Source organism: Herpailurus yagouaroundi, unplaced genomic scaffold, assembly GCF_014898765.1.
Source record: "Herpailurus yagouaroundi ecotype Mexico unplaced genomic scaffold, PumYag 440, whole genome shotgun sequence".
Lineage (NCBI taxonomy): Eukaryota > Metazoa > Chordata > Mammalia > Carnivora > Felidae > Herpailurus > Herpailurus yagouaroundi.
Genome location: NW_024412657.1, coordinates 234,747 through 246,636, shown reverse-complemented (window position 1 = coordinate 246,636; position 11,890 = coordinate 234,747). Strand labels below are relative to the sequence as shown.

Genomic DNA, 11,890 nt, shown 5'->3' with positions numbered 1-11,890 from the left:
TCATTTTGGACTTCCTTTTTCTTTTTAATGTTTGTTCATTTTTGAGAGGGAGAACATGTGCACGTGTGAGGGAGGGGCAGAGAGAGAGGGAGACAATCCCAAGCAGGCTCCTCACGGTCCGCGTAGAGCCTGACGCGGGGCTTGAAGTCACGGACCGCGAGATCCTGACCTGAGCCAAAATCAGGGGTTGAGGCTTAACCGACCGAGCCCCCCAGGCGCCCTATTCGTTTCAGACTTTCTGATTACTTTTCTGTGTAGAAAAAACAGGAAGAGAAAGCCCCGGATAGAGAAGCTATATTCCGGGCCACCGCCAACCTGCCCTCCTACAACATGGACCGGGCCGAGGTCCAGACCAACATCAGAGACGTGAGTGCCCGCCATGGGCCACGCCACGTGCTCCTCACGCCTGCGTGGGGGCCGTGCTTGGGGAAGGTGGGGGGAAGGACAAACAGGAGTCCCGTGTGCGTTTTTGCAGCTTCTCCGTAGACCTTAAACGATTTCAAAATAAAAAGGTTAAGAAGACATTGGAAAGTGGGACCGCAAAGGTAGATGCTACTGGAAAATACTAGAGTTTTGCCCGAAGTTTGGTAAAAACTGGTAGAGAGAAATCTGGACCCTTAGTAATTTTGGATGCAAAGTCCTGAGCTAGAAAAGCAGGGTGTGTCCGGTATCCCATGGAGCGGTCCCAGCAGGGTGCAGCGTGCCCCGCGGACTGGGACCGCGTGGCCGCCGGCTCCGAGAGTGCCACCACGGCCCTGCTCACCTCAGCAGCAGAGTGTGCCGTCGCACTCTGCACGCCTGCCCCGGCCCGCACGCGGTTTGCCCCGTGCGTGTCCTTCCTGCGGCGTTGGAGGCCCGTCATGGGAACGAGCGGTGGCCGGCCCCTGTGTCGCCCGTGGGACCGGGGACCCACCCGTAGAGGGTTCTGATCGAGTTCCCAGCAGCCTTCTTCCTGGTGAGAGCCCGAGGCCTGTGCGGGGGGCCCGGTGGGTCAGGCTGCTCTCTTCCCCTTCCGTGCCGGGTGCTTTCTGTGTCGGCCCAGGGGCTGAGTGGTGTCGCCCGTCCGACGCCTCCCTGCCCGGCACAGGGTCCTGCCGGTCCGGTCTCCCCCGCCTCTGGTGTTGCGGAAGCGGCAGCAGCATAGTTGGGACTGGGATGTGGGGTCTAGGGCCCAGGAGCGCGGTTACACCTCCAGGCGGGTCTCGGGCACGTGAAGCAGTTAAGAGCCTTTTTCTCCTTTCCTGCAGTTCCAGACGGAACTCCGGAAGATCCTGGTGTCTCTCATCGAGGTGGCACAGAAGTTGTTAGCGCTGAACCCGGATGCGGTCGAGCTGTTCAAGAAGGCGAACGGTACGAGCAAGCCCGGGTCGGCCGCGATCCTGCGCTTGGACCCGCCGTGGGCCCCGCGGCGCCCGTTCACTGGCCACGGCCCCGGGGTCACACGGGGGGCGGAAGAATGCTTTATGTTTGTGCTTTCAGTTGACGTGGGCTCCTGTCCACACGGGTGCCGGCCGAGGCACCGTGTGGATTTGCTGAGGATTCGGGGGGTTGGCACGCACCTGGGACCCCGGGCCCCTCGCGCTGGCCCGGCCCTCACGGGTCGCCCCGTCTCTCGCCCACAGCGATGCTGGACGAAGAGGAGGACGGGCGAGTGGACGAGGCAGCCCTGCGGCAGCTCACGGAGATGGGCTTCCCGGAGAGCAGGGCCGCCAAGGCCCTGCGGCTGAACCAGTACGTGTGGGCCACCTCCTCCCCTTGCTGCCGATGCTGTGGGTTCCCCCGGGGTGACGTCCTCCGTCCCAAACTCTCTGATTGAACCGTTTCTGATAGATGTGAGTTTTTAAAGACAAATCCTGCACGCACATCCCCGAGGTAAGCTAGTGGGGCACCTCCATTGTCTCAGGACAGTGTGATGTGGCCTCGCCCTCGCTGGGGACGGGCCAGGGTGGCCGGGTCCCCCCGGGCCGTCGTTGCCAGCGCTGCGTGGAAGCCTGCCTGTGGCAGGGACGTGGCGGCCCGGAGCCGTGTCCTCTTAAGCAGCCTCCTACGCCTGCCCCGCCGCAGCCGCTTGCCTTTGCGTCCACACTCAGCTCTGAAACGAGCGCCTTGACAGCCAGAGGACGGTCGGAGGGGGCTCTGCTCTTGGCCTTGGACCTAAAAGTCTCACGTTCTTCATGAGCTTATGGCCCTTGCTTAGTGAATGGGTCTCTGTGCTGTGGCCGGGGTCTTAGGGGGTTTCGGGACCAGGGCCACGGCCTGTCCCAAGGGGTCCCCAGCTCCTGCCAGAGAACCTTCCAGTGAGATGTGAAGGAGGTGGGAGGCCCTCAATGATTGGCCTGGGCCATCTGGAAAGTCTCTTGTCACCTTTCAGCATGTCGGTGCCTCAGGCCATGGAGTGGTTGATCGAACACGCAGAAGACCCGACCATCGACACGCCTCTTCCGGGCCAGGCCTCTCCGGGAGGGGCCGAGGCCGCCCCTGAGGCTGCCTCCGAGGCGGCCGGGACTAGCACCGGAGACGAGGAGCCCAGAGATGAGCTAACGGAGATCTTCAAGAAGATCCGGAGGAAAAGGGAGTTCCGGGCCGATGCTCGGGTACGTGCTCCAGGGCCTGGACACCGCCCGGCAGGGTTGGCGTTTGTCCACGTGGGGCTGCGCCGTGTGGAGGAAGCTGGACCTGGTGAGGGGCTTATCGTCAGGCCCACGTTCGGTTTTCACTTGTCCTCACGTGAATCCAGGTGGCTGTTTTTCCTCCGAATATTCCTCCAGATATTCATTTGTCACCTGAAAACTCACGACGGTCCTGTCCACGTTCCCGCCGTGAGTGAGTCGTGGGCTTGGGTGGGGACGCTGCCCGGAGACCAGAGGCTGGGGCGCCGCAGGACTGTCTGTGGACAGGGAGGCGGTCAGGGTCTGACCACCTGGTCGTGGTGTCTGTGGGATGTCAGGACCCGAGGCCTGGGCCATCTCGGGCTGCACTTGGCCCGCTGACGTTCGTGTCTGGTGTGGCCGCCCTCCACTGTCGCCTCCTCCTGGGTGCTTTTGTGGCTCCCTGTTCTCCACTGTTCGGTCATTTGACCAGGGTCGTGATTTCCCCTCGGATGTTTTCTGTGCTTTAAGACTGCGGTTTTCTTTCAGAGTATAGATGGGTCATTTCGAGGTGTTAGGGCTCTGAGTCCATGAGTTCCTGACTTGGGGTGCTGTGTTGTCCCGCGGGCTCGTGGGATGCCCACCCTAGCCTATCCTGCACCTGTTTCCCTGGGTCGAGCGGCACCTCCCGCCAGGGGCCCGGTTCGCGCTGACTGCACATGGTGTGAGCCCTGGCTCTGGGGGCCGACCGCTCCCCGCACGGGGGCCGGTGCTGTTCTGACTCGTCTTCCCTCTGGGGGTGCAGACCCCTTCCAGGGTGCCGGGTTTAGGTACAGAGCCCTTCCAGGGTGCCGGGTGCAAGCTCCAGCTTGTCGTCTCACATGGACCCAAGGCCCACGTCCTGTCTGCGTGTGCACGTTAGACCCTGACCCCCAGGCCCTGCTAACGCCCCTGCCCCCTCCCCGGCTAGTTTGCTGTTCTGTCTGCTTTCTTGTGAGCTCAGCTACAGCTGAGCCCGTAGCTGGTGTTTCTAGAGCCTGGTCTGGGCGCCGGGCTGAGCCCCATGGGAGGGGAGGCCGTGTTCCTGGAGGGTGCTCTGTGCTCCTCCGGGCTCCGGACTTCCCTGGAGGGTGGTCTCACGTTGTCCTCGTCGGGCACACCACTGCTCAGCCGGTGGTCTTTGCTGCCCTCTCAACCTCGTGACGCCGAGTGACACCTGAGGTGCTCTTCTCCCAAGACGCATGCCTGTGCCAGGCCTTCCTGTCCCCTCTTTGCGGTAGATGTTCTGTGACGATTGCTGCAAAAGGCTGACGCAGGACATCATCGTCTCCCACCCTCTGGTTCCACACCATTTGAAAGGATAGTCTGGAAGGACGGGAGTGTTGGTGTGGCTCCCAGGAGGTCTGGATCAGGGAGCAGGGCTTGGACTGGAGACCAGGACGGACTTTTCGCGGTCTCTTCCCCGCCCCCCACGCCAACGCCAGCTGCGGGGGGACAGTGCGTGCGGTGCGTGGGGCAGGCAGAGCCCGGGTCTTGGGGCCTGTGAGCGCGTGGACCCTGGCAGGCGGGCTGGGGGCGTGACCCCAGAGTCCCCGTGCGGAAGGCCGGGGCCGTGGTTTCTCTAGGCTGAGCCGGGAGTGCGTGAAAGGAGAGGAAGGTTTTTATTGACGTTCACAGGAAGATCTCCGCGTGCTTGGATTTAGCGGGAGGTCCCGGTGATTTCATGTGACCCGGGGGTCAACTACCACATGGTGCGTTCTTCTCCTAGGATTTGCGGGGGGACCCCCACCCCCGCCAGCCCTGGGGTTAGGAGCTGCTTCGGGAAAGGAAAGGAAGTGGGTCATCGCACAGATGCTTTCTCGTGAGCTCACTGGACACCGTTTGGCCCCAGTGAAGCATCTTTCTGGCTGCCGCCCCGGCTGACTTCCCGTCCTACCGGGTGCTCTCTGAGACACCCGTCGGGCCGGTCCAGCCTGGGCATGGCCGCCAGCACCCACACCTGGGCGTGTGGCGAGGTAGAGTGGTTAACACGGAAAAGTCTACCAGGAAGAAGACGGGGACCCAGTTCACGAGAGTGTGGTTTGATCTCCATGCAATTAACTTGATGAAATCTTTTACCTTTTTCCCCCCCCCCCAAAATTGACCCTTTTAAAGATTGCACGATAAAAGTCAAGGGTAAAGTGAAGGATGTAACGTGTTCTGTGGTTTTTGTCCTGAAATCGTACATCTCTCGTCCCCAGAATGTCGAACGTTGGGTCGTTGTTCCCTCTGAGAATTCTCAAACGTTTATGTTTACAGTTTATATTTTGTTAAGTGTAAGATGTTTGAAGTTAATTTTAGTGTCATTTTTTAAAGAATAAAACGTGCAGAAACCTCCTTTCTGTTTCCCGCAAGTGAGCAGGATCTTTTCCCCCCACCTCAGTCGGGTTTGCTTCCCTCATGGTCTCTCCCTCACCCTTTCGTTCTGGGGACCGGGGCCCCTGCAGAGAGCTCACGGTGGTGGTGGAGACCTTTCTGGCCACACACGGGGACAGAGCTAAAAGGGTCTGATGCTGGTGTGGCCTGCCCGTGGCATGTCGGTCAGCAGGCTTCCCGGTGTGGATCCGGGCCACACGGCCCGGCTCCCTGGTCCTCAGCGAGCGCGCACTGAGTGGCCTGTGGGTTCTCCTTCAGGCCGTCGTTTCCCTGATGGAGATGGGGTTCGACGAGAAGGAAGTGATAGACGCCCTCAGAGTGAACAACAACCAGCAGAACGCTGCCGTGAGTACCGCCGCGCGTCCTCGTGCCAGCGACGCTCTGCCCTCGCCCGCGTCACGTGCATCAGGCTCCTGTCCCAGGCGGTCCGTTCTTTCCGAGGGAGACGAGAGGGTCGATGGTGTCACAGTATAACGTGTTTTGCATACCGAGAAAGTTCTGGGCCTTGTTTTTCTTTTTTTCTGTTTCTTTCTTTCATTCTTCTTTCTTTCTTTCTTTCTTTCATTCTTCTTTCTTTCTTTCTTTCTTTCTTTCTTTCTTTCTTTCTTTCTTTCTTTCATTCTTCTTTCTTTCTTTCTTTCTTTCTTTCTTTCTTTCTTTCTTTTTCTTTCTTTAAGTTTGCATGTTAATTTTGAGAGAGAGAGAGAGAGCAGGGGAGGGGCAGAGAGACAGGTAGAGAGGGAATCCCAGGCAGGCTTCATGCTGTCAGCACAGAGCCCGACGTGGGGAACGAACCCACGAAGCTGCGGGATCATGACCTGAGCGGAAACCAAGAGTCAGACGCTTAACTGACTGAGCCCCCCAGGCGCCCCGGGATCTGTCTTTGTACGACCCCGTGCGTTCCTTGGCACGCATGCGAGTCGTTAGTTGGCTGAGCTGACCTGGGACGGGTCCCAGGCTGTGGACCCACGGCAGCTGCCCGAGGAGGGCGTGGTGGTGGGGCGGGGACCTCCGGGGATGCAGCCTGGGGGTTCCATGCCTCTCTTCATTCTCCTCCCGGCGCCCCGCGCGGGTCCTGCCGAGACGTCCCAGGCAGGCTTCGTGCTGTCAGCACAGCTGGGATCTGCTGGCCGTGCCGACACCGGAGCCCCCCCGGCCTGGGCCCCTCCCTGGGGGCAGCCGCTGCCGGTGGGGGCTCAGGAGCGACTAACGTGTGTGTGACTTTTGCGTCCGCAGTGCGAGTGGCTGCTGGGAGACCGGAAGCCCTCCCCCGAGGAGCTGGACAAGGGCATCGACCCCGACAGCCCCCTCTTTCAAGCCATCCTGGATAATCCAGTGGTGCAGCTGGGCCTGACCAACCCTAAAACGTTACTAGGTACGTGGGCTTCCCCAGGGGCGGGCCCCGCCACACCGCGTGGATTTCACCGAGTGACACCGATGTCCCTGTCACCTTCGGGGAGCTCCTGCCTGAGTCACGGTGGGGCCCGGTGGCCGGGCTGTGGCCGTGGTGTGGCGGCCTCCCGTGCAGACGACTAGGACGAGCCGTGGGCACCAGAGTGGCCCGTCCAGGTTGAGGAGAGCGCGGGCAGCGCCCCGCGGGCCGGGGCCAGGTGTGCGGGAGACATTGACCTCTGCTCTTTCTGGTCGCGAGGGCTTTCTCTGGCCCTCCGTCTGACCGTGAAACAGCCTGCGTCCGGAAGCGCATGTGGTTTTTGTGACTCGCAGAATAGTAACGAAACTAAGACCCACACATCCTTTTGGCTTCAGAGGATGGGATGGGAAGAGCCTGGGGACGCCCGGTGGCCGGGTCGGTTAAGCCTCTGACTCTTGATTTCTGCTCAGGCCGTGATCCCAGTTCGTGAGTTCGAGCCCCACGTCGGTCTCTGTGCCGACAGCACAGAACCTGCTTGGGATTCTCCCTCTCTGTGCCCCTCCCCCACTCGTTCTCTTTCTCGCTTTCTCTCTCTCTCTCAAATCAATAAACTGAAAAAGGCACCACCAACAGTGTGGAATTCTAGGCCCTGCGGGTCCTCCGGTCCCCTCCCCCACCCCAGGAGCGGGCCTTCATCGTCCCGTGGGCCCCTCGGGGGCAGCGTGCCTGTGTCTGTGCCCGAGCCCCACCCCCCATCACCCGCGTCTGCCAGCTGCTTTGCTGTCACCTCCACCTTGGGGCTTGGTCGGGGCTCATCCTGTGTCCACACCTTCCCCTTTGTCTCTCGTCGCATGTGCAGACGTCCTGTTCGCGCTCCTGTTCTGGACAGGTGTTTCTTTGGGACGTTGGCAGGTGCGAGTCTGGTAGGAGACAGTCCTCGCTCTGATAGATGTCCGTCCTTGCCGTCTGTCCCACCCAGCCCCTGGGGCCCCGCGTCGTTTACCCCTGTCCCCAGGACGGCTCTAGGTGCCAGGAGGCGGCGGGTGGGGTGCCCAGCACGTTCACGGAGCCGCCGGTCCTTCCTCACTGACCCCATGCTGTGTGCTTCCTCGAGTTCGCCTGGACGCCCTGCCGTCCTTCTGGGCTCCCTGTCTGATACTCGTGACTGGTTTCCGGAGGGTGCCCATCAGGGGTCCCCCGGTGGTTTTAAGGGCTGGGAGGGCTGTCAGGTCACACAAGCAAGTGACTAAGTCAGACTTTCTTGCTACACCGCGGTCCCGTGTGGCCCTGAAGCGCCATGAGCAGACAGGGTGAGTGCGCTCCCCGAGGCTGGTGCGCGTGGGGCCGCTCCGCACTTCCGCGTGTGCTGACGGGTGAGGCCGGAGGGAGGACGGCACTTTCCAGACCTGTAGCCTGTGAGCTCACACGGCCAGGGTTTGCGGGGGACAGCCGTGTGCTGGGAGACACCTTCTGTCAGATTTTATTTGTAAGTCGTTTCTACACCCGACGTGGGGCTCGAACCACAACCCTGGGATGTGGGGTTCCTGCTGAGCTGCCCAGGCGCCCCTCACTCACATTTTTAATGCTCGGGTTTTTTTGTTGTTCTTTTAAAAATGTTTTAAATGTTGATATTTATTTTGAGAGAGAGTGCGTGTGCAAACAGGGGAGGGGCAGAGAGAGAGGGAGACACAGAATCCCAAGCAGGCTCCAGGCTGTCAGCACAGAGCCTGACGCGGGGCTCAAACTCACAAACCGGGAGATCATGACCTGAGTCAAAGTCAAGTCGGACACTTCACCGACTGAGCCGCACAGGTGGCCCCGCGTCCGGTGTTTTAAGTCATTTCCTGAACACTGAACATTCTCATTTTCCCAATCAGATATCGTTAAATTTGCAACAGTGTTTTTATGTCTTTTCTGCATCTGATTATTTTGCCAGGATAGGGTTGGAATTGGAATTACTGAGTCATAGGCTGCGACTATTTTTAAGATCGCGGGTAGCCGTTGCCAGATTGCTTTCCAGAATCGGTGCGCCAGCAAGCACACGGGCACGCCGCCTGCCCGCCCAGGGCTGGAGGCGCGGGTGCCCCGATGGGCTGAGCAGATCAGACGTTGCCGGGGGGTTGTTGGGGAGGGGTGACCCGGATACTCACGGCTCACCCTTTAAGGGCCGGTTGAGAGGCAAGTCTGTGGTACTTGACTGCGTGCCGAGAGCTGTGTCTCAGCCGGCCTTGCCGTGTTCTCCCCGCAGCGTTTGAGGACATGCTGGAAAACCCACTGAACAGCACCCAGTGGATGAACGACCCGGAGACGGGGCCGGTCATGCTGCAGATCTCCAGGATCTTCCAGACCCTGAACCGCGCGTAGGCGCAAGTGCGGCCGCTCCCCTGCACGGCTCCAGCGCCTGTCCGGGAGCCGGGGCGGCCCCAGCCACGGCCCTCTTCTACCCGCCAGCCTGCCAGCCAGCCGCGGAGGAGCGTGGAGGCCCCTCGGTGCCAGTGCCGCAGGCTGGGGGGGGAGGGGGAGGCTCGCCGGACCCCGCCCTCCGCACCCCACCCCGGGTCGTCAGGGCTCGGGGGCCCTTCTCCGGCTTTGACCTTCTGCTGAAACACTCGTGTGATGGCAGCGTGCACGGCCGGCCGCATCTCCAGCCTCCAACAGTGTTTACAGGCGTGGATGCCCCGGGAGGGGTCCCCTCCCTCCACAGTGTCCCTCTGGGCTCTGGAGACGCTCTTTGACCCGACCCGCAGGCGCCGCTTGTCACTTGGAAGAAGGCATGTTTCGACCCAAAGTGTGAAGTCAGTACTGACTTATGTAGAGGAAATCACAGATGATTTTTCTTTAATAAATAAATTCCCTTTTTGCTATTGTCATAGTGTGACTTTAGCGCCGGAGAGGGGCTTGTGCGCTCCCGACAAAGCACGCCCGCCGCGCCTGTCCCGCTCCGGGCAGTCGCTGCCCCCTCGGCGTGGCGGGCTGCCCGGGCTCGCGTCTTGGGGGCAGAACAGCGGTTCCGACTGGAGTGGATGGTCTGTATGGGTCTGTATGGGCCCGGCGAGCGCTCCCAGGCCTCCGAGGGCGGACCGGATGCCGGTGGGGCTGCCTTGCCTTTGTAAACGTTACTCGCGTCGCAAAATGAGAAAATGGGTTAGCGCTTTGCTTTTTTTTCAGTGCTGCTCGTTACTTACTGCTTGACGCGTTTTTCAGATGTTTTTCTGAACTCGTCTTCTGCGGCAGCCCCACCTGCCTGGGCCCGGACCTGGGTGCGCTCGGCCGTCGGCTGCGCGGTCAGGTGCGGGCTGGGGGCCTCCTCGCTGCCCCGGGGCCTCCGCCGCTTGCCCGCCCCGCTCAGCTGAGCGCAGGTGTTGTAAGGAAACGTTTCTTTCCGCAGATCTGGGTTTTTCTCATTCTTTTGATTCAGACTTAGAACTTGTGGACAGAATAGTAAAAACTTTTACAGGTAGCGAATCTCACATTTTCTAAGCCTGAGGCGGTCTCCACCGCGGTGCGCCTGGGGGCTCAGTCGGTTAAGCTTCCGGCTCTTGATTCCGGCTCAGGTCATGATCTCAAGCTTCGTGAATTCGAGCCCCATAGAGATCTCCGCACTGACAGCACGGAGTGTGCTTGGGATTCGTTCTCTCTCTCTCTCAAAATAAGTAAGCAGTAAAAAAAAAAAAAAAATACAGTCCCAGCTGTTCCCGAAGCACCAGGGATGTGCCCTGCACTCCCATTATTTGTGCCCTGTCTTTAAAGCGACCGACCGGAAGGGTTCTTAGGCCTCGTGACTTTCTCCTCTGCCTCACGGCAAAGCAGTGAGCCACGGGGCCGTGGCCTCCGTGCCCCGGACTCCGAGCCCCACGCAAGGGGCGGTGCGCTTTGCAGTCTCCGTGTGGAAGCACATTCCTGGTCGAACCGCTCGAAGGCAACACCCCGGGGCCGGCCCTGCGGCGTGGCGGCTGTGGACCGCCTCGTGGGCCAGGCCTCAGGCCACCCTGTGCACCTTCTTTTCTGTCCACTGTGTAAGGACATTCCTCAGGAGGGAAAGCGTGTCCGACCCTGGCTCGGAGCCTGTTCTCTGACCGACACGGCCGTGTTGCCTGCTGGGGGTTGGTTTCGGTCGGGCGGCGGCAGCTCGTGGTGCCCTCCCCGGGGGGCCGATGGCCTGTCTGGGCTCCGGCTCCTGCAAGGCTTCCCTCCCTGCTTGGGGACCTGTGCTGCGGCCCCCCGGGCGTGGGGAGCTGCGGCCCTTGTGACTGATGAGGGCCTGCCCTACGCGCCTGCAGAAGGACATCGCTGGCGTGTCACCAGTGCACGTGTACCAGTGCACGTGTGCAGACTGCGGTGCAAGGCCCTTTCCCCACTGTGGTCCGTCTTCCTGGGAGCCTCACCCCTGTCTCAGGCGTGGCCCGGTGAGTGGGAAAGGCCGAGGAGAGGCCTCAGTGCACGGCCGGTGGCGCAGGTCTCTGTCCAAGGGGAGAGGCGGCCGAACTGTTCCGTCCCCCAGCCTGTCCGCGGGCGGCCGTGCTGCCAGGGCAGGTGGGGGACTGCCCCCTCTGTAACAGACATCTCATGATGTCTGCTTCAGTGTCTGCAACGAGAGTTTGAGAAAATACAACCTAATTCCACGCGTGGTTTGAGAATTCAAGGCGTGCCTGGGTGGCTCAGTCGGTTAAGCCTCCGACTTCGGCTCAGGTCATGATCTCACGGTTTGTGGGTTCGAGCCCCGTGTCAGGTTCTGTGCTGACGGCTCGGAGCCTGGAGCCTGCTTCCGATTCTGTGTCTCCCTCTCTCTGACCCTCCCCCGTTCATGCTCTGTCTCTCTCTCTCTCTCAAAGATAAACATTAAAAAAAAGAAAAAAGCCCACCTAATGCCGTAACAGGAGTGTGAAAGATAAAGATAGAATTTGAATTGGATGAACGGACGTCTCCAGCATGGCCATCGTGGAAGGAAAAGTGACGCTGTCGTTTCCTGCGCCTGTGACTTGTCACTGCCCTCGGTGGCCTCGCGCTCAGGCCGCCAGACCGAAGCAAAGGTAACGGTTTGTGACCTAAATCCTGGGGCTCCCGGGATGGGCCAGGGCTCGCTGACATTCTAGACACTGCCAAGTGCAGGCTTCCTGGACCAGCTCGGCCACGTTCTGGGGCGATTCCAGGGGAGCTAGTGCAAAGGGCTGTGTGCTCAAGGCGGAGCTGGTCTCTAGGTGCGGGCAGCGCAGGGAGGGGGGGAGCTCGTGATGCCTGGCGGGCCGAGGGGAGCTGGGCACCCGGTGGATGAGGCACCGCACATTTTTGGGAGGCCTGGGCTCGGGGCAGGTGTGTGGGAGGCCCGGGGTGAGAAGGACGAGAAGGAGCGCGCTGGGGGTTCCTCTTTCCCCTCTGGGCACCCCTCCCGCGTGCCCCGCCTTCTCGCAGGCTCTCGACTCCGCAGGGGGCTGTGGCAGGGGTGATGAAGCCCGATGTGTATCAAGAGGCCCCTTCCCGGTGCAACGTCCCCTCAAGGCTTCACCTTTAAAGCCGG

At 60.8% G+C, this 11,890-nt stretch overlaps 1 protein-coding gene across 2 annotated transcripts; it reads left to right on the top strand.

Annotated features, from left to right (window-relative positions):
• The first annotated feature begins 219 nt into the window (after positions 1 to 219).
• UBAC1 (UBA domain containing 1) lies at positions 220 to 9,240 on the top strand. 2 transcript variants are annotated; one of them, XM_040464417.1, is made up of 8 exons: positions 220 to 366; positions 1,248 to 1,350; positions 1,623 to 1,731; positions 1,831 to 1,872; positions 2,372 to 2,594; positions 5,262 to 5,348; positions 6,240 to 6,378; positions 8,624 to 9,240. In XM_040464417.1, exons 1-8 carry the CDS (start codon positions 331 to 333, stop codon positions 8,737 to 8,739), a joined length of 855 nt encoding a protein of 284 aa, XP_040320351.1. In that variant the 5' UTR covers positions 220 to 330; the 3' UTR covers positions 8,740 to 9,240. The 2 variants fall into 2 exon arrangements, with proteins under 2 accessions (XP_040320351.1, XP_040320352.1); XM_040464418.1 differs by lacking the exon at positions 1,831 to 1,872 and having other exon boundaries at positions 228 to 366.
• Positions 9,241 to 11,890: the final 2,650 nt, after the last annotated feature.